The sequence below is a fragment of the Ciconia boyciana genome, chromosome 5 (assembly GCF_034638445.1).
Source record: "Ciconia boyciana chromosome 5, ASM3463844v1, whole genome shotgun sequence".
Lineage (NCBI taxonomy): Eukaryota > Metazoa > Chordata > Aves > Ciconiiformes > Ciconiidae > Ciconia > Ciconia boyciana.
Window position 1 is genome coordinate 61,132,077 of NC_132938.1, and position 23,917 is coordinate 61,155,993.

A 23,917-nucleotide genomic window follows, 5' to 3' on the forward strand; every position below is an offset into this window, starting at 1 on the left:
CTAGTAAAATAACCCAGTCCAGAGTACTGGAGCAACATCCTTTTATCTATAAACATGGTCTGGGAGAATGTTTTGGGATAGTCCAACATTACTGTAAAATGCCACTTGACAAAGGGTTTGGATAGTTTCAAAGTTTTGTGCTGTTAGGATTTAACAGTGCTGTTGCTTTTGTCTGCCAGTAAAATAGTATGTAGCTGTTGAATAGCATTTCAGACTGAGCCTGAGATGTTTTGATAGGTAGGTTGGAGCATTCAGGGAAACCATATGTGATTCTGAAGTTAGCAGTGATCAAGCAGTCTTTTTCAGAGCTAATATGGATCTGACCAGTTAGATGGGAAGTTGACTGTCCAGCATCTGAGAAATAATGAGGTGTGAATATGAGGCCAAAGCAAGGAGAAGCAGGCCTTGTGCTCTCTTTGGAAGCTAAAGGGCAATGAATGATGAACTTTATAATAATTCTTCTGAGGAATGTCCTGTAGCATGTTTAGGAGTTCTAGAGTCACTACTGGATTTGCAAGATTGAAAGTCAATTTTTTTCCCCCAACTGTGTGAATACTTTGTCCCTCCTTTCTTTAGGTATTCAGCCTCAATATCACCGCCATCACCTCCTCCTGTGAAAGATCAAGATACAGAAATAGAAAATGAATGTGAATTTTTAATTGATGAACCAGATGGCGTATCTTTTAATTCTTGGTTTTCAATACCCCGTAAGAACAAAAAATCAAAAAAAGATGGCTCTGCAACTCCTGTTTCTGAACCTCAGCCCTCTGAAAAGGAGAAGACAGAGAGTAAGAAAGGCAAGAACAGAAAAGTACAGGTTGAAGCACTTACTAAACAGAAAATGGATGATTTGAATGTCAGAGTACATGACTTCAAAGGAACATCAGAATCAGATCCAGTCTCTAACAATGAAGGAAAGGTCCTTAAACCTCAAAGGCAGAAGAGTACTCATATGGGTAAGTTATTTAACAGCTCTTCAGACTTCTCCTTCCATGTCATATTACTGGGTTTTTTTGTGGTGGTTTATTGGGAAATAAGGATAAAGTAGGTGAGGGACATTAATGGATTCCTAATTGATATTTCAGTTGCACAGTTAGGTTTGGGTGATAAGGCAGTGTTCACTTCACTCTTCCTCCACCCTCCCAAATTAAGTTGGCAGTGTTGCCTTTTCTTATGAGCAGACAAAGAAGGTAGGTACCCACAAGCTTTTGCTCCTCTCTCTGTAGAAAGGACGTTAAGATACGTGCTTTGAACTGGAGGGGATCAGTTTTTAGGAATTATTTGGGAAGGGTTTTGTAGCAGCAAGCACTGAAAACTGGAAAGCAGATTGAATGTAACATTTCTGCCCTTTTTTTCTGCTAGGAAATACTGGAAGTACACCAAAAATTCTGTTTTGAATTTTTCATACACTATAGTTCAGAGAAAGCCTTCTTTTAACCGTCAGGGGAATATCTGGTTTTGTGATACTTTTTTTTTTTATTTTTATTCTCTAGTTTATTTTTATGCATTCAGATGTCAACATATATCTTCAGGTTTAATGGGAAAAGATATTAATGTTCAAGTGTTTTGTGTATTGATAGGAAAGACTAAAAAGGGTGCACTTGGGCAAAGCTCTCCAAACCAGAAAAAGGACATGTCCTGGAAACCAGAAGCTGAAGAACTGGTGTTGTCACAGTCTGGATTGGAAACAAAAGCATCTTATGCAGAACAATGTAAAACAAGGGTGATGCCAAGTGAGGATTCACCTATGCCCTCAGCTGGGCATCAGCAAGAGCGGACTGTGTCTCCAAAAAAGAATCTCAAGTCTTCCAAGCGTCTGCAGTCAGTTTCAAAAGCTTCTCAGCATTTAGTTCACAAGAAACAAACTGCTAGGCGGAAACTTCCAAAAGAGACAGTAGCTAAGAGATTGGCAGAAAGTCCGAGGAAGAAGCTTAAAAAATCTCGCAAGAAAAGTAGTAATAAAAAGCCTCAGTTACAAAGAGAGGAGAGTTCTGACAGTGAACCTGGTGAAGAAGAGCTTGAAAGAGAGCCTGTAAAATTGAATGAAGTGCTTACCTCACCCCTACGTCAGAAATTGCAGACTTCCGTGATTCAGAAGTTGGCTAAGTCTGCAAAGCCTAAAAATGTATTGCATGCATTGGAGTCACTTGGTGGCACAAATAACAAAACTCCTGTAAAAGCACTACAGCATCTCTTAGACAGCATGAAGAATTCTGAAAAGAAACGATTGTCTGCTAAGTCTTCAGGGAAGATACCCCAAAAGATTCATTGCAGAACCAGTAAAGGTGTTTGCTCAAACCCTGAGGACACTGAGTCTCAAATGGATTCTGACAGCTCTTCTGTACAGGACATGGCAAGAAAAAACCAGAAGTTATTAGAGGTGAAAATAAAAAGTAACAAAAGAAAGCGTAACACGCAACATGAACTACAGTAAGCTTTTTATGTAATTCCTTACAAGTGTGGTATAACTTGGTAGATAATTAAACACATCTTGTTAACTTTTAAGCAGTAATGGCCCAATTGAACTATGTGACAGTTTCAGACTGGTTGAATAGCTAGTAGAGAAACCAAGTGGTGTAATCAACATCCTGTTCTCAAAGGTGGGTGCACATCTAGTGTCTGCTTAAGGAAACTTGCACTGGAATTTTTCATGTGTTCTTTTGAGACTTGAGTAGCAGATCCAGTTTAAAAACAAAAAAAAGACAAAAAAAGACACACATGCACACATAACTCCACCACCCATAGAATAACTTTACTGTCAGATTTGTTACTTTGTTTATAAATTGAAAAAATATGGTGTTTAATTCTTCAGCTATATTTATTTTTATGGAAGTAACTTTACTAATGATTGGTAATCAAAAGAGGAAGTTTCTTTAACCAGTCTAATTGAGTTTTTAATCACTGTTCTTTGCATTGCTTTTTGAATTTTTTTAAAATGTCTTTTTTATGGTTCTGTTCAGTACGTAAAATTATTGACCTACAGGTTCCTTTCGGTAAGTAAAATTGACTTAACAGTAAACGTAATAATAATAATTTATTTTTTTCTCTTCTAGAGTTTCCTTTGCAGCTGAGAAGGCTACAAGTCATGAAAGGTAATTTCTTGAGTTGTCTGTAAAACTTGCGTTTAATCCCACTTCTGTCCCACTGAGACAGAACAGCTGTTTGGTACTACTACTGCATTCTGTGTTCTACTAGTGAAGAACCTAGTAGAAAAGGGATTGTGATTCATGCCTGAGGTCTTTAAATACTGTGCTAATACAGTTGTTAAACTAATAAAATTCTTCTTCCTGTCCTGAATAAGGGGTCATAGTAAGTTTCTTACCTTTGGGGATTTTTTTTCCTTTGAGGCTTGCTTTCACATTAGTGTGTGATTTTTGAACAGAAATACCAGTGCTTCTAGAACTAATAACAACTGTACTAATAAAGTTGGTGTTAAGTAGGGTGTAGAACTGTGTCTACAATCCAAACACTTGTTTGTGCATGTAGATATGCATATCTTCTCCTTCATGGGATGGGAACTTAATAACAAAGCAAACAGGAGTGGCAGTCTGTGAATTTATTAAATTCTTATGTGGTAATTCTACTGAAAATTTTAGTTTTTATAAGTGAGCCTACCGCAGCCTTAATTGGACAAATTCGTAGTGTAGGTTTGCTAATCTAGCATTGAAGTGTGTCTTTTGGAGTTCAGGTGGATCACAGCTGAACTTCATTGGCACGGTAAAAGCAGTGAAGCACAGCCACAGATGGAGGAAGGAGGAAAGGTTAGGGGTACTAATGCTAAGGCTGTGAGAGAAGTCCTGTTACAAGTGATTTGATTGCTAGAGAATCTCTAGTGGAGTTACATACACTTTAATTATTTTCATTTTATGGGGGAGATTTTATGACAGAATACATATTACAAATTACAATTACAAACTGTTTTACTGTCCTTTCCTTACATTATGCAAAACTTTTCTTTAAAGCACTTCTATAATCATGTTCTATGGAAAATTGTTTGAAACGTAATGCTACAGAGGAGAAGAGAAGGTCTATTTCTTCTGGAAGGGAGAAAAAAGAAAAAGAAGTTACAAGATTTTTAGGAAACCTGCTTAGAGAGAAGGTGTAAACACCACTTTGCCTCATGACTGAGTAGAGGAGCAATTGATGAATTTCAGACCTGTGATTCCTAACTGGCAGTCATTTGCTTCAGTGTTTAATCAGCACAGACAGATGTTTAGAAGGAAAAAAACCCCACCCCACATGATCTGAAAAAACCTTAAATTTGCTATTCTTGGTAGTGTTGTAGTGTTCCTTTGACATTTAACATACTCAAACAGGTGTGGTTTTTTTTTTTTTCCTTTGAAGTGGGCCTGTTCTAGAACACTCTGATAAATTTGCTTCCAGAAGTAAGTCTTGTGAACAGGATAATACATCTTCAGGTAAAGTTTAAAGTTGGTATTTTCTTGCATTTTACATATAAGCTTCTTACAAGCCGTAATTGATGGTACAGTAATTTCTGTTGTATTCTGCTTGTCCAGAATAAGAAATGCAGATTGTATTGGCTGTGGTCACATTTCTGCCCATGTACGTGATACAGTATGCCAGTTTTACGTTGTGTTAGCTTTGGAAGGACAAGCGCTGTGTGGTTTCGCATCAAGCCTACCAGGATAAGGTTATCCTTCCCAAATACTTTGAACAAATTTTTTAGACTAAATTTGTACCAGTTTGGTGTGTTGCCATGTGATGTTACTATATGTGATCACTTCAGGCCACCCTAGACCAAATTGTGCAGTCTTATGGAATCGTGGCCTGTTCGCCTAAAAATATTTTAGTTTTCTTTTAAGTTTCCCTACACAAGTTCCGCATATTGTCATAATGAACATGAGCCTCAGGGATAGAAAGTCTTTTCGTTAGTGTTTTAGAGCCAGTTGTGAATGTTATTAGTTCATGCAATGCTTTCTTCAGAGACCTAGTTTTGTGTGTGTTCTGGTAAGAAGTTTGTTCTAAAGTTAGGCTTGAGTGCTATAAAGCTGAATGACCTTGCATTTTGACCAATAAAATTATATGTGTAGTTATAATTTGCCAATGTTTGTTTTATCAGAAGGATGGGTCTGAAGAATATTTACTTGAATGTATAGTTTTCATGTAATTTTCAAGCTTACACTGTTTAAAAACTAATTATATATCCTCTTTATCTACATTGGGTTTCATATATGTTTAAAGAAAAAAATGTTAGTGGGAGTACTAACATTGGGACTTCTGCATGTATTACCTTTGGTTGTTTCTAGTGGGTATATTGAATAAAAGTCAGGAATAGTAAATGCCTATAGTGGTGGCTTTTTGAACATATTTTCAGATAATTCTGAAGACTTGAATTGTCAAGTAAGAGATCTGCTGTCAGACAATATAGCAAGGCATAAAATAGGTAAGATTATTTTAAAATACCTTAATGTAAGTGCATAAATACAAATGCATTTTCAACTTAATGTAAACTTTGCTGAAGGAGACACAGGAAAACACCTAGAAGTGGGTTCATATGTTAATAAATATTTTCAGATAAGGGTTATTAGTTCTTCAGGGTACTATAATGCTTAAAAATTAAAAAAGTAATTTTTAAGTTACTTTTAAAAACTTCTAGTGTTTCTTTTTTTATTACTGTATTCAACAATTATCTTTTTAACTGTCACATTTCCATTTTTCATTTAACATTGACTCAAGACAGTGCTTGCAGTTCAGTGAGAACAGCAAGAGTTTGAATTAGTTTTACACAGTGTAACTGAGAGTGCAAATAACCTGCCTTCTGTGGTGGTCTGAGTTCAGATAGGGTGGATCAATGGGCATGCAGTCAGTTGTAGTCCCATACTAGTCTGTTTTTATTGTTTTTTATTCCCTTCATTATTATTTTATGCACAACACTATAGTTGTCTACCTTCAAAAACTATTTCAACAAGTTTTTTTTTATTTACCATTTTTATTTGTAGCATTTAAATATTATTGACTAATTTGCTCTCAACTCTTAAGGTGCTTTTATTCTTTCTTAAAAACACTAAAATATTGAATCGTACTGTATTCATATATGGCAGCCTAGAAAAATTGAAAGTTGAGGTTATGTAATAAGTCTGAAGGCTGTAATAAGTCTGAGAAATTTTGGAAATGTGTGGGGTTTCTGTTGGCAAAAGTGCTGCTCTTCTGGACCTTGGAGATGGGACTTAGGAATCTGGAAGAGGAGGGGCTGCTTATGCAGTCTCTGTTACTCTCTTGCCGTAACCCAAGGCAGTGCCTTTTCACTGTTGCTAATTAAATCCCTCAGATTTAGGCAGGGTTCTTAGTCTTTGTCGAGAGCTTTGTCTTCATGGTTGCAGCATGTTTGCTGCTTCTTGTGCTTGAGCCCCTAGAGTCCGTATCTCAATGATTCACTAAGATAATTCAATGACATCTAATGTAAAGTCAGCATGGTGACTATTTAAGAAAAAGGAGGGTGAAATACTGATGTGTGCTAAAGGTGGCTTTTGGCAATACTTGATTCCCTTTTCCTGGCGTGATAGCGATGTGATATAAGTATCAGCTGGGAAGTGCTGACCCCCTGATATGGAACAACAGGAAAGGATATTTAAAGTTTTGCATTTCTGAATTTTCCTTTCATACTTAATGTGAATGATTTCATCCTTTAAATTAGTAATGCCTTCCAACACACCTAATGTTCGTCGGACAAAAAGGATACGACTAAGACCTCTGGAATATTGGCGAGGCGAGCGCGTAAACTATACGATGAGGCCTTCAGGTATTAGTTCCAAAATACCTATTTGTTTTCTCCTGATAGGTCAGTAAAGAGAAATCTGTGGGTTGATCTTGTGCCATGAAAGCTTTGAGATGCTTACTATTTGTTAATTTTTTTAAAAAGTAGATTACTTATGGTCTCCAGCTATTTTGTCATCTTTCCCTGTAGTGTTTTTCTCTCCTGATACTCCTGTGTCAGCTAGAAATAGTATCAGCAGAGCACGTTAAGTACCCTTGCCTTAACTGTTTAGGGAAGAACAAAACTGTTTCTCTGTACTAGTAGGTTTATTACATCAAAGATTTTGTATGATACTGGAAAGAGAGACAATCTACTGGATCATTCATTGGAGCATTTCTCTTTGCACGGGGATTGTTCTCCAGAGCAGATACTATAATACTTTACCCAGTCTTAGTGTTAAATTCCCTAAGTAATAGAGTATATCTTGTTCTCAGGGATTTTTTTTCTGACAATTCAGCCTAATTTGGTCCTTCGCTAATTAATTAGTCTGCTTGAAAATAGTATTTCTTTGTGTCCCTAAAATTGAGATTTTGTCTTAAAAATGACTCTTATGTCATGGTTTTCTGAAATGTTCTTTGACTGAAATATGATCAAATTCTTTTCAAAAAGTCACAAGTTGCATTGCACTCCAGAATACTTGATGTTGAAAAGCTTTTTGGTTTGTTCTGGCTTTGTAAAGCTATCTGAAAAGTTCAGCATCAAGGAAATACATTCTCAACTGAAATGCTTGTTGGTTGTGCAAGTCTGCATTCTTGTAAAATTATTATGAGTTAGTGAACTTTGTTTAACTTTCTTGTGTTTTAGGAGAGCTTGTGATTAGTGGAATAGTGTGTCCAGAAGCAGAACCTCACAGGAAGATTAAACAGAGGAAGGATGGTCACAAGCAGAAAAGAGATGAAACAAGTATGAACACAGACTTTTTTTTCTTTTGATACTTACCAAAAAAAAAAAAGTAATCAAATACTCTATTGCTGTAAGATTTTTCTCCTGTAAAAACTTGATTCTCTCTCTGGGTGAAAATAATTTTACAATGAAATGTGTTAATGTGATCTGATGTGGAAAAACCTGTTCTTATTGTATCTATAGCAGTGCTGTATAATCTAATTGTAGAAACTTTAACTTCTCAGCATTAGAAAGGAAGAGATACAGGACATATCCAGAACTGTTGTGGTGCCTTTAAAGCAGGGGTTGAAGAAAATAAGCTGTACTTCTGTCCTTGTTCAGCTTGTTGATTAATGATGCTAATGTGTTTAGTTTCATAATGCACAGTTAAGGTATAAAAACTTCTGGTCGTTTTACTGATACTTGTAATATCACATCTGAAAAGGTAGCAAATGGTGTCAATATAGTTTTAAGCTATTGTAGGTTAAATACAAAAACATAACAAGGTAGATGAAGAGAGAGCTTTAAGGACAGTGCATAAAATGGTTAAAAGTGGGCAATAAATCCATGTTTAAATAAATAGGAACAGGAAGCTTTGTTAGAGCCTCTGTGGCCAGTAGATTATAAATATGTAGGTAGTGCTCAGAAAAGGGAGATAGAGTCAAAGTCCAAAAGCCAAATTATTTTTGCTGTGCTCTCTGTGGAAGATGTTTTGATGCTAAAGAACCTTTCTTTATGGGGACTGTCTAGAGCTTTTGTTTGAGACTGAAATATTTCTATGGGAAGTTATAGAACAAATTAAAAAAAATGCTAACAAACATGAAAAATGCCATATGGACCTGATACAGTTCTAAAACAAATCAGGGCCGAAATAATCATTAGAGAAATAAGGAAGAAAACAGTCAATGTTGGTACAAATTTCTGATTTTCTAGTGTTGCATGTAAATTTTACTCCTTACCTCAAAAAGAAAGTAGTAGGACTAGAGACAGTTCAGAGAAAGCTTGTCAAAAATATGGAAGGACTTCTGTACAAGAAGCAACTACACGGTGAAGGTTCCTCAGCCCTGAAGAGAGTACTGCGGAGGTGTGAGAAAGACCTATAAAATCACGAGTGGCATGGAGAAGAGGAACAGAAATAAATTGTGGTTTGTTTTTAAACACAAGAACTAGAAGGTGTGAAAGGAAGATAGTGAGAGCTGGGTTTTTAAAACAAAATAAGGTGGCTCTTCTCACTATTTGCTTCCTGCCCCAGAATACTGTGGATAAAAATATTTATGTAGATTCAAGGTGAGAACTAGATAAATTCACACAAGACTTAACTGTTAATAGTTCTAAATAAAGTGTGTGAGCTCCATGTTAGAGGTGGAAAGTATTCCATGGAAGTGCCATTACTCTATTGTAGTATTTTGGGGGATGGAAGGGGTACCTGCTTTTGGCCATTGATAGGAGGCAGGATTCTGGTCTAGATCAACTTTTGATCTAAGTACAGTTTATGTTTTAATATAAATCATTTGCAGTCCACGCAAACCTGAGCTGGTGGTGACTGTTCATACTGTATCTTGCAAGAATCACTGGTTGCTTTAGGTGCATTTGAACTGTCTTCCAGAAGTGATGGATTTTGTCTTTAGCAGACATTCATCCTGAGAGATAATCTTTTGCTAGCATCCTCGAATTTTAAGTGATGCGTATAAGGTCCATCTGCTGAGTAGAATTTCTAGGACAAATTCCTAAATTTTATTGCTACCATAAAGATTCTGTGGTTATAGCTATAGAGTTGCACCTGTTGCTGCTTCTTTTTAGAGGCATGGTTATGTTGGAGCAAAGCTATTTCAAACACAGTAACTTTCTTCTTACCCCTGACTGTCTTGGCAGAAGAGTATTTAAGCAGCCACGAGTGCCTATAAAGTGCTATAGCTTGCCTTTAACATCCTTGTTCTGACTGCATTTAAAGAAATTTCCTGTGCACTGTGGAGCTAAAATTGTCTGCTTAAGAGTTCTGCAAGAGAGCTTTAGGATATTTATTCTGTCATGAACATTCTCCAGTGTCTCTTTTCTATTTGAAAAGTGTAGGGTTGTCATCAACTCTTAGGCTATTTCCTTCTCTGGAAAAATCCTTTTTATTATAGAAATAGTTCTCTGATTTACAACTTACAGTGAGATTCCTGTAATGGTATTTCTTGAGAAAAGGAAAATTGAACATGTGCTTATTCTTCCGAACACTTTATCTCTTAAGTCTCCTGATGCCCATCAGCAGTAGGTAAAAGGAAAAAACTTGTTCTTCATACTTCATCAAGTATTTTATATTCTCTCTTAATATCCTCTCAGCATCTGTTGCTAGAAAAGCACTTCTCTTAAAATGCAGATACTTTTGAGTAAATACTGTCATTAATAGCATAGGATATATAGTTGGCATACCCCTGGAAAATTCTTTAGGATTTAGAGACCCTTTATCTAATACACACAGAAATAATTCCAATGAAAACTACATTTTCAAAGAATTGTTATGGATGGTTTCCTTTTATCTGAAGGAAGTGTATTCAGTCTGTTTAGTCACTTAATAAAACAAATTTAAGTACTTTATGTGTGAAATCTAAAATTGTGGGAAAGTTGTGGTAAAATAATTAAGTTTTTAAAACGTAGAGTGATTATTTTTCTGGTTTTGTTTTGTTTGTTTGTTTGTTTTTTTGTCTCCTCAGGAAGTGAGATACCTGCAAATTTGGATCACACCCTAGCTGATACTTCTAAGCCAACCATTGTACTGGACCCAGTAACAAATGAGGAAGTACTTCTAGGTGAGTTGAGGGGATGTGACCAAGGGCCTTTCTGCATTAGGTAGTAAGTGTTTAGACTGATAAGAAAAAAAATTGTTCATGCCACATTGGGCATAAAAAGGTGAGCTGTTGAAATAATCATTGCTCTTCTGGAGAAAATTCTGAGGGAGACACAAAAAGTGTCCTGATTTTTCAGCTAAATATTGACTCTAGCTCTTGGGGGTGTTGCACTGAAACAATATGTAATGCATATGATTTAATAAGTAGTAACTGAGCAAGTAACTGAGCAAGACTAATTATGTGTTAGCATTAATGTTAATCTCCTGAACTTTTTTTGTAGAATGTGTTAACACTGAAAGCAGTCACTCATGCTTCTTCAAAGGTGAATCGATAGAAATATATAAAAATTTGAATACACCTGCTTTTGCCACTGGTAGATTGATTTTGAAACCATTTAAAGAAAAGGGACACCAGTTTGTCCACATGGATACAATAGTAAGTATGCTTTTTTCTTATTTTTATAAAATAGACTATGTAAACAGAAAATCTTAGAATGGTTGGAAGTAGCATGTGAAGTTGACAGGTTTTTCAGGATTTTTTTCCCCTATAATGCAAATAAATACAGGAAACATTAGTGAATCATTTCAGTTGTAAAATGAGTTATAACCCACGAAACTTGCTGGAGGTCCTTTGCATGCATGTTGCCCTGCTTTTCTTCATGTTAAATCTGTATGTCCATGTACGCTTACTGTCTGGATCTTGCAGGCAAGATAGAAGTATCAAATAAATAAAATTAGCCCCCATCCCCCTTTTAAGTTGTGCATCATATTTTTCAGCAGGGTGGGAAAAAGGGATTGCAGCTCTGCTACCTTATTTGTTTTTTGATCTTTGTTACAACGCGTATGCAAAACCAAGAGTATGTTTTCTTGGATAACTTTCTTAAGTGTTTGCAAAGGAAACATTGCTAATCTTAGAACCCTTTGGCTTTCATTAAGGCTTTCCATGTTATCCGCGGCAAAATTATTGTTACCTTACATAAGACATCATATTGTCTGACTACAGGGGACTACTTCTATGTTCCAGCAGGTAAGTACATGTGTTTAAAACCAGTTTGTGTTGTATTTAAAACCAGATGGATGAGACTGAATTAGCATGCTAGGAAGCGAAACTGAGCTGAATGATGAGAAGAGATAAGTTTGAATAGAGAGTGGGAAAGTATAGGGTTATGAAGAAAGGAATGTGACCCAACACTGGACATGGGTTGGTGACTTAACCTTTGAATGCAGTGATACAAACACTGCTTGTTTATGTGAATTGGCCTCAAAGTTTTTGCTGGCACTATGAAGTCCTAAAAGTGAATTTCTCTTGGTATTCTGGTTCAGTCCCTAGCTATAATGTTGGGGAAACTTCACAGACAGATTAATATAGTGGTAGTTAATATAATTGTTTTGGTCACCATCTGTTTGCTGGTTTTTCTACGTAAAATTATGAAAATCCATTTGGATCAGTTCACCATATTTTATGCTTTATGCTTGATATATAGAAGGTGCAGAATGTCTTGTTGAACGGGTGGTAACTTCATGTGGGTTGTTGAGAATTTAGACACCTCTGATTTTGCCCTTCTGAGATAAAAGTGGAATGAATTCCATATGGGAAGCTGTCCTTCAGTGGGTAAGACTACTCAGGAGAGTTTGCAGTAGTTGTAAAGGAGGCTGTTTGTGAAGCTGTAGAGACTTTTTGTACAGCTTTCTTGTGAAGAGGCTATGTTAGAAAATGACAAGCTACCACTTGTTTTTCCATTAACTTTTCACCATGACATCCTGATTGAACAATCATTGTTCAATTAATGCTTGATGCTTTGAAGCTTTTTTGTGTTTGTTTTAATCTTAAAAGTTTAGGGGTCTGCAGACACAATTTTGTAATTTGCTTTTTGGGAAAGCAGATTATATAAACTGCTGAAAGTTCCGTATGGCCGTAAGCGTCTATATTTCATTTCCATTCTTCCCTGCTTCTTGATGGCCTCTCTCAGGATGCCTGGATGGGCAATGCAGTGCTTGTGGCGGGTGATCTCTTTGTAATTCATCAAGTGTGGCTGTATATGAATGTTAGGATGTTGCTCATTCCCAACATTCAGTGCCTTTTAGATCTTTCTATATTTGTCGTCATGTTAGTATGCAAATCCCAAGTGAAGATCTGCAGATGAGTTTCCATGTGCAGTTTTTACTGAGATTTTCTATAGGAATAAATTAAATTCAGTCACCTTAAAGTTTTTTCTTGTGGGTTTTGAGAGCTGAGAGCTCAAGCCCATTACATTCTTTTCAGTAAAAATCTTCTCAGCAAAGATGCGCTTTATTCTTACCACAGGTTAAAATAAATTACACTAGCTGTATTCCTTGTTATCTCTTTGAAATGCAATGATGTGCCTGTAAGAGTGGCATCCTATATTAGGGGCTAATATTCCTGCTGTTAAAATATATTAAATAAAAATATACTTGGCTGAAGACAGGACTTCAAAAATTGCTAGTGGCTTCTAAAGAAAACTTTCTCTGTTTTTATTTGTAGGAAATGGATATAACATACGTAATCTTCTGAACGAAGAAAGTGTTCTTCTCTTCACACAACTCAAAAAAGACAGGTGAAGAACTTTCTGCAGAAAAGTTTGCTGAAATACTTTTCAAGCTTTTGTATGTTTTGAGTTATTTTTACATACAAAATGTGTTTGAGTGTGCCCAGCTTGACATTACAAATTAAAACAGAGCAGCTGAAATCAACGTAAGAAGAGTTAAGAACAAAACCAAAAGAATGTCAGTTGTTTGCTATCAAACTGAAGTGACATACTGAAGGGCCTCACTCTGCATCAGTTACTGTTCTTGTATCATCCAAAGACAGAAAGATATATGTATAAAATTTGTGACTAAAGCATCTGGTTGTTCCAAATTGTATTTATATGCCTAACCTCCCTAAAGATGCTTAGCACTTGACAAAATTTTGACATCTTCAGCTAACATCTGATAGTCTTAATGTCTGCCTGGTACAAACTGCTTAGAATAATCTATGTTTAAATGTAGGACCATGCTGTTCACATTCCAGTAATTGCTGTCTAGGAGATGGGCTGCTGGAATGCTTGCGTGCTGGGGTCCAGTCTTCTTCTAATGTGTTAATGACAGGCATTTCTTCTTTGTCTAGCAGATGTATGATTAGTGCCTCAAATCGAATTGTAAAATGGGAGCTCTTAAGTGGGAGCTTGTCAGTTGTATCTTTTGTATGGAACCTATGGCTTGATTAGCTCTGAACATTGTGGATAGCTTTATTTTGTGTAACAGTGATAGGTCATTGCCAAATGTATTACTTTAATATCTCCTTTTGTTTTGCTTGCTGTGTTTCTGGATAATAATGAGGACCTTTGGGAAAACTGTAATTATACTGTATACTCCAGAAGCCAAGTCTAGACAGCAGATGGTATACATAGCATTTGTCTCCCTAGCTCTTCAAGGCTCCTTCTGGCTGAAGATAAGGATAAACTAAAGCTATTCTGGTAGGGTGCTTTCTCTCCATGGTCACTGCTATTCTAGAATAGAAGGAGATAGGGAAAATTGAATTGGAATTGTAAACTTTAATGACCTGAGGATTGAGTATTGACCTTGTAAACACTCTTGGCCATGATCTTTATGCTAAATCTAGAGTATACATTAAAGTAGGAAAGATGAATTGGCTTTAGTGTTTCCCTTAAGCTTTCAGCTGCCAGCTAACTTCCGGTGTCTGTGAAAGGGCTTGGACACCAAGATTACCATGCCTCTGTGAAAGACCCTTTAGATTGGGGAATTTGAAGTAATATTTTTTTTTTACCATTTTCTTTCAAGCAGTAGTTCCCATGATTAGTGCATATATAGACTGAAGTGGAAATACTTAGTAGAAGTTATGTGGCATCTTTGCATTCATGGCTAGGTCATGCTTAACTCTGAGAAGATGAAACAGAGAAACATGCCTATTGCCATTTAGTTCTTCCTCTGTCTTGATACAAACTATTTGCTGTCAAAGTTCAGACTGCACAGAAGGACCTTTTTTTTTCTTTTTTCCCAGCCTCAACTTCTGTAGGCAGTTTAAGACTTAAAATAGTCAAATGACTTTTTAGGTTTAGTTACAGCTGATAATAATTTGATGTTGGCAGCTTTTCTTAATTTTGGGCTTGGGTTGGTCTCTTCAAGGTCAGCAAGATTCAAATATTGTCCCTTCTGTGTTGGATCCATACCAGCTACCAGATGGGCACACATGCTGTCTCCACTGCTTAAGGGGATCCCACCCACTAAAACATAGTTTAGTTTGTAAGTCTGTCAACTCCTCAGGCCTGCAGAGGTCTGGAAATTTGCTACTTGGAAAACAGTACAGGGCTAGCATTAGACCAAAGATCCTCTGCTCCTTGCCCAAGCATGTCTCCCAGCAGTCAGGGCATGGATGTGGTGGTCTCTGAGCCCAACAGCTCATTGGTTCCGGCTGAAAGTCAGAACAAGACCACTTTTCAGTTGTGTTAAAAGCCAGGGAGTTCAGAAGGAAGATACCCTGCAAATTTTCTTCCATGTTACCTGTCTGCAGTTTGGTAGCAGAAGGATACTTTGTTAAGGGGTTAGTGAACATGTATGGACTGTGGAGCTCGCGGCACTGAAGTAAAGTGTGGATGTATGTTGTGATGGAGCTCACGGCAGCCTGCTGCTTTCCAGCAACGTGTTCTAGTTTGGTGGGTTCAGATGAGAAGCGATACATTGCCCTTGTTGTATCAGGCACCAATGTGTCTTCCCCCACTGCACTATACTGCAGCTTGGCAGCAAGGTTTTGAGTGGATTTTCTTTTGGGTCATGAGTAAATGATGAGAAATAAATCCTTCAGGATGTTTTCTTAAGCAGAACATGTACAGACCTTTTCCTGACAGAGGCTGGAAAGTGGCAGACGTTCAAGTGCAGGTTCGAGGTCAGCATGCCATGAACGCCTCTTTTTGTTTTCCTAAATCTATGGCTGAGAGTGTCAGCAGAATAGGGTGGATTTGGTAAAATATGTAACGTTTTAGGCTGGATGGTTTTGTTGCTTCCTGGCTCGTCGGTTTCTTGGCAGAAATGTCCTGTATAGTTTGCAGAGAACATTTTGGAGTTGGACTACATCTCAAAATGTTTGGTTTTTATTTTTCTTTAAGTAGCAAAATCAATTGTGCCAAGCGTGGTGATGTATCTGTTACTTTAGTTTAGCAACAATTCCACTATTTGTCACTAGATGGGGCTTCAAGCACAGCTGATTGTCCTTGGCTGGCATCTATGTTCAGTACGGTTTGGTTTTTGAAAGGGAGGAAGAAGAGTATGTTACAGGTGGAGATAAATTCAGTTGAATTCTGTTGCAAGGAGATGTCAATCAGTTTCCATTAACATTAGGACTTGGCACTGAACCTTGTTAAGTTCATTCTGTTAGCGAGAATGTTGTACGAGTTGGAGCCAGTTGCTCAAAGTTGTTTTTTAAAACAGTGCACCGCAGGAGTTGAGTTGAGCTAGGTTCTTCACAGTTTGTCTGGATTGCATTTTAAATTTTTTTCTTCAACTTGACACTTGTAAAAAAACTTGCTTCCGTTTCATTAGCCAGAATATAGTGTGAAGAGGTGCAGGAGAATATCCTGAGTTCCAGGACTCCTATGGGTGCTGAGTTGTGGAGTGTGGCAAACAAGAATCGGTTGTTAGTCAGAAGAAGCTGCTGATGTTTCAACTCTACCTGGTCTTGCTTTGGCTCTGCCTTCCTACATTTTTGTGTACATCAGCTTACTAGTAGTTGTGGGTAACCTTTAGTGGTCTAATTTTTTCGTTTACCAAATGGGATATTGCAAAGAAAGAAAAAAGCCTTCTCTGAAGTGTGAGAAGTTAGCATTCTTCTTCCTGCATATGTGTGATTCTTTTTATCAGCGTATTTTCGACTCTGTAATCTAACTTCTGACTACTGTAATGGTTTCAAATAGATATGTGGGAAAATTATTTAGACTTGGTAAAGTGCTAAAGTAATAGCCCGTACAGAGGATGTTGTGGTCTGTAGCTGAAATATATATTCTTAGGTTTTCTATAATGTTATTTGCCTGTTGTAACTTTTAAAATATTTCATAGACTATAATGGCTTGTATATTCAGTTCAGATGGCACTATTTACTTACACTAGAGTACAGAACATCGCCTCTAATGGTAGTAGAGATCTGAGCCAGGTTTGTGCTAAGCTAGCCAAAGTCAGTTAGCCAGTGTTGCCTGCTGTGAAGTTGGGATCCTCATTGTGAGAGAGGCATGGCCTTTTCTGTTGCCTGTGTGGTACGCATACTGTTCCTGGAGGATGTCACTGGTTTAGTATATTAATTCATTGCTTTCTGTCAACAGTAATTTAGAGAGCTGGAAACAAAAGCCGAGTCACATATTTCATCAGCTTCACGTTAGTAGATACGTGCGTTCTATGGCAGGTATTGTGGTAACAACTAGAGGCTTATTTTAAGGAGCTTGTCTGACAATGTCCCACCACAATAAAAGGTGAGATTTTTGAAGGCTTTGGCTCCCTTTGAAAAAAATTACTTCACTGGTTAGTAGGTTCTTTTGAAAATCTTTACAAAAATCTTTTTGTAGTTTCATTTGGTTATGAAGCTGTTCCTGTTTTACTAAACAAAGCTTTTTTGCAGTTTAAAGCGGCAGAAGAATGGTTGCAAAACTGTCAGATACGTGTGCACATCCATATTTGTACAACTTTGTAAACATAAAACAGGAGAATAGGAGTTGAGTAATTACAGAAAAATAAACAGCACCAATAAAACAAACTGTTGAGGCACATATACAGTTTCTCCTATTTTTCAAGTACAGAGCTGAATTGGTTATCTGCAGATGATTTTAAATTAACATTTGGGGAATGGAATAAACCTAGAGAGCTATTTCCTCATTTTATAACAGCTGAAAAGGCATTTCAGCATGAAGGAATATTTCTTACATTTCTACTGATTTGTAGACTCTGTTGCATGATGTCTCTTGTAATACAGGATTTACTTTAAGTGGTGATTGATTGCAGATAATACATCTAACTGAAGAGTATGGAACATGCCTCTTTAATGGTATTGACAGCTGTTGTAACTGAATATCTTAGTCTTTCCAAGCTGGTACGTTTCCTCTTCAGAATATCCTGTCACTTCATGAATGTTCACAAATGTAGTCAGAAGAGATCTCGAAGCCAAACGTTTCTCAGGCTGCATGGAAAAGCTTCATTTAGGATTTGACAACCAAAATGATTCCTATGGTCCAGTTCTAAGATGAAAACAGTAGCTGATCATCAGTCAAAACAGTTGGCTGCAGATTATTGGGGAACAAGTACATTAAAAGGAGTGCCTGCAGAGCTGCTCTGTGTTCTTAAGCCCACCCACAAAGCTCCTGTTCTGGTTTGCTTCATTTAAACTCCTGTGCCCAAGTAAAGGTGCACACAAAAGGTTGTAAAACCACATTTACTTTGCACTTCTTCTGCAGTCTTTTCTTGCTTGGAGCACAAGAGTGGCAATAATTGAAACAAGGAGCTGAAAGAAGCAAAGTGTTTACTTTCTCAGTCTGACTGTTCAGTTAACATGCAAATCTAAAAGTGTTCACAGAAAAACATAATTAATGTCCTGAGTAACATTTTTAACTTCTCTTTGCAGCTTGATAGGTAAGGACTTTTAAATTTGAGAACTGAAGAACTGCAGTAGTCTTGACAATTATTTAGGAAGTTTATTAAATGGGTATAATAGCTGTTAACACACATTATTTTATTTAGCTTACTACATTTTTTCATGGTCATGGTGTTCAAAGTTGCCTTTTCCTGTGTTTTCAGTAACAGCAGCTGAAATGAAATTGATCAAGATGGCAGATGCATGGTAATGCTGTGTGGGTGTCTTCTGGAATCAACATGCCATAAAGAGGGAGAGGAAAGGAGTGATATGAGAGGTGTAGACATAATGAAGAGCTATAGTAGTGTCCAAAGGCGTTGCAGACTGGCCCGTCTAGGTTATGCAAAGGGTTCTCAATGAAATTCAGTAACTTTTGGAAGAGCAGAACGTGACTCTTTCATATTGGTAAGGGAAACCTTTCTGGTGTTGGTGCCATGAGAACACATCTGTCTGTGCTGGTAACCTACAGTCTTGGTTTGGGATTCTAGTAGTGCTATGATCACCTGCGTTTAAGAGCATTAAGTCATCTTATCTAAAACTGCAGGATTCTGCTAATGAACATGATGTATAATCCACTGAACAGGAGAATTTACTGAACTTACTGAATTTTATCCTTTCTTTATGTTATCATCACTTTTGTGTTGTAGTACAGAGGGGGAAATTACAAGATATGAAAGTTAATTACAAAGAAGTTTTTTTTCAAACACAGTCTGAACTTGAAATTTTATTGCTGACAAAGAGGGGGCTCCCCTAGGATACAGTAGCCTATACGCTGAAGAAACTAAGCACTTCTCCTATATTTCAGTTAGTGCCAAGTCAGCTCTGAGGCTAATTAATCAAAACAAATTTACAATTAAGCCCAGGAAGGAAGACTAATTAAGTAGCCAGTTAAGAAAAAGTGCTGAAGGAGGGATCAACCTTAAGGGGATATTATGAGACTCCCAGTATTGGCCCATGAAGGACAATTAAGTGATAATTGCGAAGGCCTTTTTGCATCCGGCAAATGCTCTCTGACTTTTATTATGGCTGATTTTCTTCATATTAGTAGAAGCAGACATTCGCCTGTTGAGCAACTAAGCTTTACTGTGCACTCTTAAGGTACTTCATAGGTAAAGCACAGAGGTCGCTGCAGGAATAAATTAGAACACAGCTGCCAGACTCAAACAGTATTTTAGCTAGCAAAAAAACCCTACTGTGTTTTAAAGACAAAGTAACTCTAAATGTTTGCCTTATTTGCCTCTTCATTTTGTGGTGTACTGAATCCATCTTAGCATCCTGTTTAACCTTCCGAACAAATTACATTAAGTGAATTATCAGAATTTAGAATAGCTTCATTTTGTTCAGTTGCTAACCCCCCCTAAGTTCACAGAAATCATTACCTTGTCGTGAAATGGCTTCTGTTGCTTGCATCCTCCATGACATACTTGTGTTTCTTGATGGAAGAAGAGGGAACTATAATAGTATTGTTTTTACTGAAAATAATTTAGCTCCTCTTCTCAAGGACTTTTTAAGCTTGCAAAGCTTATCTCTGGTGAGATGCTGAGGGTTGCAAATGAGGCGCATGCCTCAGTCCTCCTGCACCCATCCTTGCCCATTTCCATGGAACTGTGATGCTGATGAAGTGCAAAACCTGTCTTAATTGGATGCATGCATGGGCTAAGAATTTGCTTAGGTGTCCACTTTATTTGTCTCTGCACTTACCTGGAACTTGAATTATTTCAGAAATTACAAAGAAGGGGTCTCCCTAATACATGAGCATTAAAAAAAGTGTTGATAGCAATTTCCTGTTCTTCATGAAATTCCGTGTGTACATGCTGCCAATATGATGCACTGTGTCCTGCTATGCAAGTTGGCAGTTGTCTCCTTGGAGTATCTGTCAAAGGTGTGCTTTTGTCTCTTAATTTTTTTTTTTTCTTCTGCTTGGAGTGGGCTGCGGGATGAGGCATTCAGCTGCCACTGTTTCAGCTCAGCTGCTGTATCAAGTTTCAATCTGCTCCTTCATTTTTTGTCTTGCTGCCCAAACTAATTTCTTGCCTTTTTCGGATGCATTTCCCTTACCAAAAGTTTCTTTTTTGTCTTTGTGCCACTTGCAAGGATCATATCATTTTTCTAACTCAGTTCCAGATATTTGAATTATTTCAGAGGTGTTATTGTGCCTGAAAGTTCCTTTGCTACCTGTCCTTCAAGCTTTGTACAGGGCCTGGCAAAGCTCCCGATTTTCTTGCTCAGAGAAGTGAGGCAAAGCTTCCTTTGGCCTCCATTCTTTGAAAGACTTTTGTGTAGTTTTAATCCTAAGAAGGTTGGCTTAGGATGTCACTGGCAAGGCGTTTGTTATCGTCATCATCTGCCGTTTTCCAGACTGCAGAAGCAGAACTAAGACTGCATCAGGCCCGCATGGTTGCTCTTGAGCCTCATCCATCTGTTGAGGCTGGCTCTGCAGTGCTGAAAGAATCCGTCCCAGCACCATTCTACCTGGCCAGACTTAGTGCAGAGCATCGTAGCATTGTGCGTTTTGCTCCTCTTGCAGTACTAACTCAGCATGCTGGTGACTTACTTTGCCTTGGCACAATCCTGCCATGGCTCTGCCATCACTTAGGCACCATGCCATACCCTGATTTTGTATTGGCAGGCTAGTCCAGGCATTCACCTGCTGTTACATCTTCATTCCTCTAGCCAGTGGGAATGCTATTTGGCACCATCTGGCTTTGGCACAGAGGTCTAGCATGGCAGTGTGTGCCCATTGCTGCAGATATGGATGTGGACACATATGCCCTCTCACACCCCTGACTTTTCTGGTAAATGCCAGGAGAAAAAAATCTTCCTGGTTTTTGATGTTTCTGCGGTGTCTAAGAAGGAGCTTGGACTGAATAAGCTGGAAGAGCTGGGTGGCCCTTCAGGATCACCTTCGTACATTTCTCTTAGAGACAGAGCTGAGGCCTGACCAAGCTCATCTGACATATCCTTCCATGTGGAACAGCTCTGTCCACACAGTTCAGAACCTGCCATCTCTGTTCTACCCTACTTACTGCCTGTGGCAGTGTGTATTTGCAAAGTACGTTAGAGTGTTTGTGTACACACTTGGCATCCTCATTCTTGTCACTGTGGTTGCTGTGGAGAGGTCAAGAGGTACAGAAAAGATCAGGAGACAAAAGCTCGTATGTGGGGAAAGAGAGCTTGTCTGGGCAATCAGGGCAACCGGCTCTAGGTGGTCCTGCTTGAGCAGGAGGGTTGGACCAGATGACTTCCAGAGGTCCCTTCCAACCTCGACCATTCTGTGAAATCTGAGACTCCCATCCTATGGAAGCTGCTCCTCTCTAAGTTTAGTTCATGCTTGTGCTGGGAGGACCCTTATGCTGTACACCTCCAGTGGCGGAGGGCCTTTTCCGTGTCACACAGCAGGCCTTGAATATGCCAACCAGAAGAGTGTGTGGGGTGTGCCAGAGCGCTTGGCCACTGATGAACAGCCACAGTTTTCCCTTTCTCTAGCGTAAAAGATGAAATGTGCATACTAAGTTGTGTTACAACTGTCAGCTTTAACTTTGCCCTTCTGGTCTTTGCTCTGAGGTGTCCCTCTAAGGAAGACACATACCTGGGTTTGATGAGAAGTCCACTGATCAGTTTGGGGGAATTAGCTAACAATTTTCTGCATATATACCCCAAAACATTTTAGTATAGATATTTTGATAGTGAGCTGTTATTTTCACTTGCAAGTCTTAACAGCAGTCTTCATTCTGTATGCGGGCTTTAAACCAGCTTGCAAATTTGGCATCTTGTGCAGTCCAGGATATCAAGTGGCTGCTTTTTCCATGTAACTCTACATCTGGAGCAATAGTCCTCAGCTGTCACTTGGTGTGGTGAGTGGCATCAGACGTTATTCTCTCAGTTGGCAGCAGTTTTAATCCTTGGACTTTTCCGTACTATCAGCAGCTTTGTGTGGCCTTTGGGACTGTGAATCATAGTTTGTGGACCATTTGTCTAAACGTGAGCTTAAGTGAAGTAAAATACACACAAGATTTTTATAAAAATAGCATGAAACTGACACGCACATTAACTACTGAGGCCTCTTGGTCCTGCACAAAATACAGCACTTCACATTAGAGATAGCATAAGAAAATACATGCAGGACAAGCGTCAGTGTCACAACCAGGTGTGGCTTTGACAACTCCGAACTTTGCACAGAGGGACGCATTTGTTAGAGACCACTGTTAGTTAAATTAAATTAGGCTAATGTGCTCTTTTGAGCATAATTGAAACAATACTGATATTTTTATTGATTTGCCACTGGAGTATGAGTATGTGAATGCTCTAATGTCCTTGCTGCTGTGAGTACAATTTGCAGTTGTTCCACTTTACTGTCTAGTAACTCCCTAATATTACGGTACAGTCAGGCCTTTTTTTAACTGTGTTAATTTGAACTAATTTCTATTATTTTTATAATTTAGACCAAAAGCAAGAAGCATGTTGTTGGAGACCTCTTCCCCATAACTTTGCCTGCAAATTGAAGATCATCTAATGCAAAGGAGTTCTAAAGAGCACTGCAACTACCACCCAACCGGAAATACACCCCAGCTTTAGGGGCACGTTGTTTTGTTGATCTTAAGATCTTTCTCCAGTGTAAATTGTAAATACATGGTTTGTTACAAATTCTTTTTTCTTTTGTATCAATAAATATTAAATAATGCAAATCATTTTTGATTTCTTTGATTTCTAAATCATTTAAGAATTAATTTTCTAGTATTCCATGCGGTTTTGAAAATGCAGGTAATTGCATGAGTTTGGCTTGTAAATATTTATAAATAACGTGAGCTACCTTGAGTGGCTTCAAGGATGTCACCAACAGTGAAGTCTTTCAACTGTTCCGTTGGAGTTGTTGAAACTCTTAAAAGGAGTTTGAAAGTAAAATATTTTTCATAGAATAGAATTATAGCATCATTTAGGTTGGAAAAGACCTTTAAGATCATCAAGTCCAACCATTAACCTAGTACTGCCAAGTCCACCACTAAACCATGTCCCTAAGTGCCACAGCTACACGTCTTTTAAATACCTCCGGGGTGGTGACTCAACCACTTCCCTGGGCAGCCTGTTCCAATGCTTGACAACCCTTTCGGTGAAGAAATTTCTCCTAATATCCAATCTAAACCTCCCCTGGTGCAACTTGAGGCCATTTCCTCTTGTCCTATCACTTGTTACCTGGGAGAAGAGACCGACCCCCACCTCTCTACAACCTCCTTTCAGGTAGTTGTAGAGAGCGAGAAGGTCTCCCCTCAGCCTCCTTTTCTCCAGGCTAAACAACCCCAGTTCCCTCAGCCGCTCCTCATCAGACTTGTGCTCTGGACTCTTCACCAGCTTCGTTGCCCTTCTCTGGACACGCTCCAGCACCTCAATGTCTCTCTTGTAGTGAGGGGCCCAAAACTGAACACAGTATTCGAGGTGCGGCCTCACCAGTGCTGAGTACAGGGGGACATTCACTTCCCTAGTCCTGCTGGCCACACTCTTTCTGATACAAGCCAGGATGCCATTGGCCTTCTTGGCCACCTGGGCACACGGCCAGCTCATATTGAGGCGGCTGTGAGCCAACGCCCCCAGGTCCTTTTCCACCAGGCAGCTTTCCAGCCACTCTTCCCGAAGGCTGTAGTGTTGCATGGGGTTGCTGTGGCCCAAGTGCAGGACCTGGCACTTAGCCTTGTTGCACCTCGGATGCCAATACTTATTAGCTTTGCAAAACCGATGTTCCTAGTTGACAGTGGCTTTGGTTCCAATTCGAATCCTTGCTATTCCTGCCATAGTTATACAGAAACTCTGG

The 23,917-nt window shown here is 38.4% G+C and overlaps 1 protein-coding gene across 1 annotated transcript in view; it reads left to right on the top strand.

Annotated features, from left to right (window-relative positions):
* CENPC (centromere protein C) overlaps positions 1–22,785 on the top strand; it is a 29,088-nt gene extending 6,303 nt beyond the window's left edge. The window contains exons 8-19 of the mRNA XM_072862349.1: positions 577–956; positions 1,581–2,430; positions 3,054–3,092; positions 4,345–4,418; positions 5,336–5,404; positions 6,656–6,760; positions 7,580–7,678; positions 10,354–10,449; positions 10,769–10,923; positions 11,424–11,514; positions 12,991–13,063; positions 22,557–22,785. Coding sequence (XP_072718450.1) covers positions 577–956; positions 1,581–2,430; positions 3,054–3,092; positions 4,345–4,418; positions 5,336–5,404; positions 6,656–6,760; positions 7,580–7,678; positions 10,354–10,449; positions 10,769–10,923; positions 11,424–11,514; positions 12,991–13,063; positions 22,557–22,599 — 2,074 coding nt within the window. The 3' untranslated portion in view covers positions 22,600–22,785. The remainder of the gene's footprint in view (positions 1–576; positions 957–1,580; positions 2,431–3,053; positions 3,093–4,344; positions 4,419–5,335; positions 5,405–6,655; positions 6,761–7,579; positions 7,679–10,353; positions 10,450–10,768; positions 10,924–11,423; positions 11,515–12,990; positions 13,064–22,556) is intronic.
* The last annotated feature ends 1,132 nt before the right edge of the window (positions 22,786–23,917 follow it).